Source organism: Marmota marmota, unplaced genomic scaffold (assembly GCF_001458135.2).
Source record: "Marmota marmota marmota unplaced genomic scaffold, marMar, whole genome shotgun sequence".
NCBI lineage: Eukaryota > Metazoa > Chordata > Mammalia > Rodentia > Sciuridae > Marmota > Marmota marmota.
The window spans coordinates 7,381,705-7,387,412 of NW_026000294.1; the positions used below are offsets into that span (position 1 = coordinate 7,381,705).

At 34.3% G+C, this 5,708-nt stretch overlaps 1 protein-coding gene across 1 annotated transcript; it reads right to left on the reverse strand.

Moving 5' to 3' along the window:
- Window positions 1–633: 633 nt before the first annotated feature.
- LOC107155660 (prothymosin alpha-like) lies at window positions 634–1,944 on the reverse strand. The gene has a single exon (XM_048797202.1). It carries the CDS (start codon window positions 1,627–1,629, stop codon window positions 1,300–1,302), a length of 330 nt encoding a protein of 109 aa, XP_048653159.1. The 5' UTR covers window positions 1,630–1,944; the 3' UTR covers window positions 634–1,299.
- Between the last annotated feature and the right edge of the window lie 3,764 nt (window positions 1,945–5,708).

Consider the following 5,708-nt stretch of genomic DNA (forward strand, 5'->3'; position numbering starts at 1 on the left):
AGTTCAACAACAGCTTCCATGATATTACAAACTCAAATTGAGTATAGAAGAATATGTTTCAACACAGTAAACTTCATACATGATAAGACCACACCTGACATTATATTGAATGGTGAAAATTTGAAACCTCCTCTTATAATATTGAGAATAGATCAAGGATGTACATTCTCACCCTTTTTATTTAATATGACAGTAGAGGTTATTAGCAGAGCAATTAGAAAAGGAGAAGAAATAAAAAGCATCAAAATAAGAAAGGAAATAGTGATATTGTCACTATTTGTTGATAAAGTAGGATTATATATAGGAAAACTAAAGGAATCATAAACACTACTACAATTAATAAATAATTCAAGACTGTTGATTTCTCCAACCATATCATGGAATATATTTGTTAGACATATTGAACAGTTTTTCATTTATTAGTTGACTACTTATATTTCTTCTTTTGAAAAGTGTCTGTTTAGGGCTGGGGCTCAGTGGCAGAGTGCTTGCCTAGCATGTGTGAGGCACTGGGTTTAATACTTAGCACCACATAAAAATGAACAAAATAAAGGCATTCTGTCCATCTACAACTACAATTGTTTTGTTGTTTTTAGAACAACTCAGCAAAATAAAATTCAAAATAAAAATAAATTGGACAACATTGTTTCACACATACATAAAACAGGCCAAAAAAATAAACAGCAACTTCATAGACAGAAAAAGGGAAAAAAATGAAACCTTTTTATCTTTGGTCTTTTTAACCATCTCATACAAACCAACTACTTATAGTACAGCTAAAGTACATACACAAAAAAAGTTACTGGAATGCTCAGAATAAGATTATTTTGTTGTTGTTTTTGCTTTTTTTTTTTACAAGTTTTTTTTTTCTCCTTTGAGATTATAATGAATATGGTCACATCACAAGTAAAGTCAGAAGTAGGACAGAGAATGCTCCAAAGGCTGGTTTGGACATCCCAGATCATTAAAAATGGCTGACCCCTAACAATATATACAAAAATATAAAATGTAAATAAAAAATACAAACAAATTTTCCTTTTTTAAAGTACTTTTAAGAAAAAAAGCAGGGCCTTGGAAGTTGTGGTTCTTTTTTCCTCCCCTGTTGCAAATTCACGTTGTGGTTTTGGTTGGGTGGTGAAGAGCACGTGTCATCTGCTCATCTGCGGGTGGCACTGCCTGCGGGGCGGTCGTGGACCTCTCCTCTGGAATGTGACCACGTTTGGATTCTGGGATGGGAAGTGGAGGGTGAATAGGTCACGGTGGCCTTTTATTTTTATTTAACTTTTCCTTTTTTGCTGTCTAGTCATCCTCATCGGTCTTCTGCTTCTTGGTATCAACATCATCATCCTCGTCATCTTCAGCTGCCTGTTTGCCTGTAGCTGCCTCAGCCTCCTCATCTTCATCTCCATTCTCTTCCTCGCCATCACCTTCCTCATCCTCCTCCTCTTCCTCACCACCCTCTTCTTCTTCATCTACCTCATTGTCAGCCTCCTGCTCCCCATTTTCCTCATTAGCATTCCCATTAGCAGGGGCGTCTCTTCCATTCTCTGCCTCCTCCACAACTTCTGTCTTCTCCTTTAAGTCCTTGGTGGTGATTTCAGAGCTAGTGTCCACGGCCGTATCTGACATGGTAGGGCACCCGGTGATTGGATGCAGTAGGTTAAAAAGGAAACTAGAGTTCAGGGACTCTGGCGATAAAGCTTCCGGAGGGAGTCCGCAGCGGCGGAGGAGGCGCGAGGCGGAAGTGGTTGTAGCGAATGGGGAGCTGGACCCAGGAACAATGCAAAGATGGCTTTTCAGAGCAGCCAGTGGGGCCAATTTTTTTTAAGTGTCTGTTTAGTTTCTTTTCCAATTTATTGGAAAAATTGACAATGTGAAAATGCTTCTTTGCTACCAAACGTGATCTATAGATTCAATGTAATTCTTATAAACCTTCCAAGGTTATTTTTCACAGAAATTTTTTAAAAATCCTGAAATTCATATGGAAACACATGTGAAACACACACACACACAAAGTAGCAAAAATAGCAAAAACAATCTTAAGTAAAAATGCAGGCATCACAGACTTCGAATTATATTGTAAAGGTATAGTAATAAAGATCATGTCACTGTTCTAGAAACAAACACATCAACCAATGAGACAGAATAAAGAATACCAAAATGACTTCAAGCATTTAGTCAATATTTTTACAAAGGAACAAAGAACACATAGAGAGAAAAGGACAGTCTCTTTAATGAAGGGTGTTGGACTGCAAATTTAATTCAGTAGTAGAGTTATTTCGTAGTAAGCTCAAGACCCTTAGTCACATACCTAGTACCAAATAATAATAATAATAAGAAGAAGAAGAAGAAGAAGAAGAAGAAGAAGAAGAAGAAGAAGAGTGTTGGAAAAAATGAATATTCACATATACTGAATAAAATTTTACCCTTATCATATACAAAAATCAACTCAAAATGAATAAAGACTTAAATGTAAGGACTAAACATGTAAAAACACAAGAAAATATTAAGGGGAAACCACATGACACTGATCTTGACAATGATTTTTTTCCCCACTATAAAACCCACTTCAGTGTTAGCAACCTTCATGCACAGAGGCCAGGCCATGGTTTGGGGCCACAGTTTGTTCTGGCATGGGACACTACAAAAATGCTCAGTGAGATAGGCTGACAATTAATTTTTGGGGTTTGACTCCAAAATCTCAGGCAACAAAAGTAAAAATAAACAAATGTTATTACATCAAATTTAAAAGCTGGGCTGGGGTTGTAGCTCAGTGGAAGAGGGCTTGCCTAGCATATGTGAGGCACTGGGTTTGATTCTCAGCACCACATACAAATAAAATAAAGGTTCATCAAAAACTAAAAAATATTTTTTAAAATTAAAAGTTTCTGCACAGAAAAAGAAACAATTCACAAAATGAAGAGAAAAGCTACAGATTAGTAGAAAATATTTGCAAGCAATACAGATAATTAGGAATTAAAATCCAAAATATATTAGAAATTCTGACAACTCAGAAAAAACAAACAAACAACAACAACAAAAAAAAAAAATTTAAAAATGGGCAAATGACCTGAATAGACATTTCTTATAAGAAGACATAGAAATAGCCAACAAGTGAAAGAAACAATGCTCAACATCACCAAAAATTAGGTAAATGCAAATTTAAACCTAAATAAGATATCACCTCACACTTCTCAATAACTAGTATAAAAGATGATAGATAACAAATATTGATGAAGATGTGGACAAAAGGAAATTCTAGCATACTATGGTGGTCATGTAAATTAATGCAGCCATTATAGAGAAACTTTATCGAGGTACCTTGAAAATAAAAAAGCATTTTTTTCATATGATCCAGCACCTCACTTCTGGGTATATATCCTAATGACTTGAAATCTCTATTGTCAAAAAGATATTTGCACTCCTATGCTTATTGCAACATTATTTCCAATAGCCAAGACATGGAACCAACTGATGAATGGATAAAGAAAATATGGTTTATATGCACAATGGAATACTATTCAGCCTTAAAAATGAAAAAAAAAATCCTGGTATTTGTTACAACATGGATGAACCTGGAGGTCATTATAAAAAGTAAAAAAAAAAATCAAGTCACCAAAAGAAAAAACCCATATGAGTTCACTTATACATAGAATCTAAAACAATTGAATTTATAGAAGCAGAGAGTAGAATAGCGGTTTGCCAGAGAATGGGTGTGGGGGGATGTTTATCAAAAGGTACAAATTTGCAGTTATATAGGATGATTTAATAAGCATTTAAGGTGACAGATATGTTGATTAGATTGAATCAATCATTCTACACTATACAATATACATATATAACATTACTGTTATTTACTGTAATTATTATTAATTATAAGTTATTATTTTTTCAAAAAAGGAACAATTTATATCTGTGGAAATACCTTTAGATAATCTTCAATTGTATTTCGTTAAAGTCTTTAATTAGATCTATTTGTATGAAATGAGAAGTTAACTCAATAAATTCAAACAGTCATTGGCATTAATTTAAGATTTAGAATGTTCTTTTTATATTCAAAAAATGCAATTACACGCCTGTAATTCCAGCAACTCAGGAGGCTGAGGCAGAAGGATTTCAAATTAAAAGCCAGCCTCAGCAGCTTAGTGAGGCCCTAAACTAAGTGAGCCCTGTCTCAAAATGAAACATTAAAAAATGCATCTGGGGATGTCACTCAGTGGTTAAGCATCCAGGCTTCAATCCAAGGTACCAATAAAAAAACAATAAATGCAATTAAAATTAATTCTGCATATTCTCCCCTTTCCCATCCCTCCTCCCTTCCTCTTGATCTTCTTCTACTCTACTGCTATTCCCTGTATCTTTGTGGTATCTGATTCTCCCCTCTTTCTTTCCCTTATTTTGTTCTAGCTTCCACATATGAAAGGGAATGCATATATGAAAATACCATAGGGAATTCACATTTATATAAAAGTAGAAAGAACCAATCAAAGATAACTAAATAAATAAATAAACAAAAGGAAGATTAGTAGAATAGAGGAAGGAGAATAGGGTGAGGGACAAGAGGAGGAAAAAAGGGGAACAGGAACTGAAATAAAATTCCATGCATGTATGATTTTGTTGGGATGAACCCAACTACTATGAGTAACTATAATGATCTAATTTTTTAAAAAATGGAATCAAATCATTTATTAGTAAGAGAGGATATATTGGAGATGTGAAAACTACATCAACCATTTAGTGCACCATCCAAATAACAATACCTTTGAGAATGAAAGGGGTCACAATTAATAATAATACCAAGAGAAAAATAAAAATGGGGACACTTCCAGGTTAACTGAACCTGTCCCAGGAAAGCCAGAATATTTAGTCATCATTTAATGAGATGGTTTAAAAATAATTGAGGTTTCTATATGGAGATAATAATGCAGGCCTTCAATAAAGCAATTGTGATAGGTATGCAAAGAATGTGCCTGTATTTGAGAATTGATGAAATAACAAGATGAGGGCTTTGAGACTTGACTCTGTGTGTGTGTAGGTGTCCATGTGTGTAGATTTCTACTATAGGACACAGGGTAGGGTGTCTGAATTTCCTAGCTTAGGAAACTTGGTGAATGAGAGTACCAGCAAATCAAATGTATTTAACTTGCATGCTTTATTTACAAACTACAGAATTTTGCTGGACCATTGAGCTTTATTATGAGCAGAAGTCCTTTGGCTCCCATATGCATAGTTAAGGCACTAGAGCTCTTTAAATTTTTCTCCATTATAGCAAAATATATGTTTCTGCTTTCCAATTAAATTGAAAGTGACTGAATTTGAGTGGCATTATACTGGAACTTCCATATTATATTACACTACTTTAAATTTTTTATCTCCTTTCAAATATGCAATATGGAGTATTACATATTATATATGCAGTATATAAGCACCAAGAAGGCAATGACTTAATATGTCTTGAATCAAACTTGACACATAACAAATGCTCTGTATGTATTTGTCAAATGAATGCATAAGCTCTGTATCCTCAAAGGATACTATAGGAAATTTGTTATCAGCTTTTCATGGTTGAGATATTCCAATGATATCAGTGATTTGGTAACTGTTTTCAATAAAGTATCACTTTTTTTTTTCTCCCCAGGAGGCAGTAGTCTCTCCCCGTTTTGTGACAAGTGAAATCTCTGAGACCATATCCCAGCAGCCTGAACTGT

Coding starts and splice junctions, on each gene's coding strand:
- LOC107155660 (XM_048797202.1), bottom strand. CDS start 1,629: ATGTCAGATACGGCCGTGGACACTAGCTCTGAAATCACCACCAAGGAC.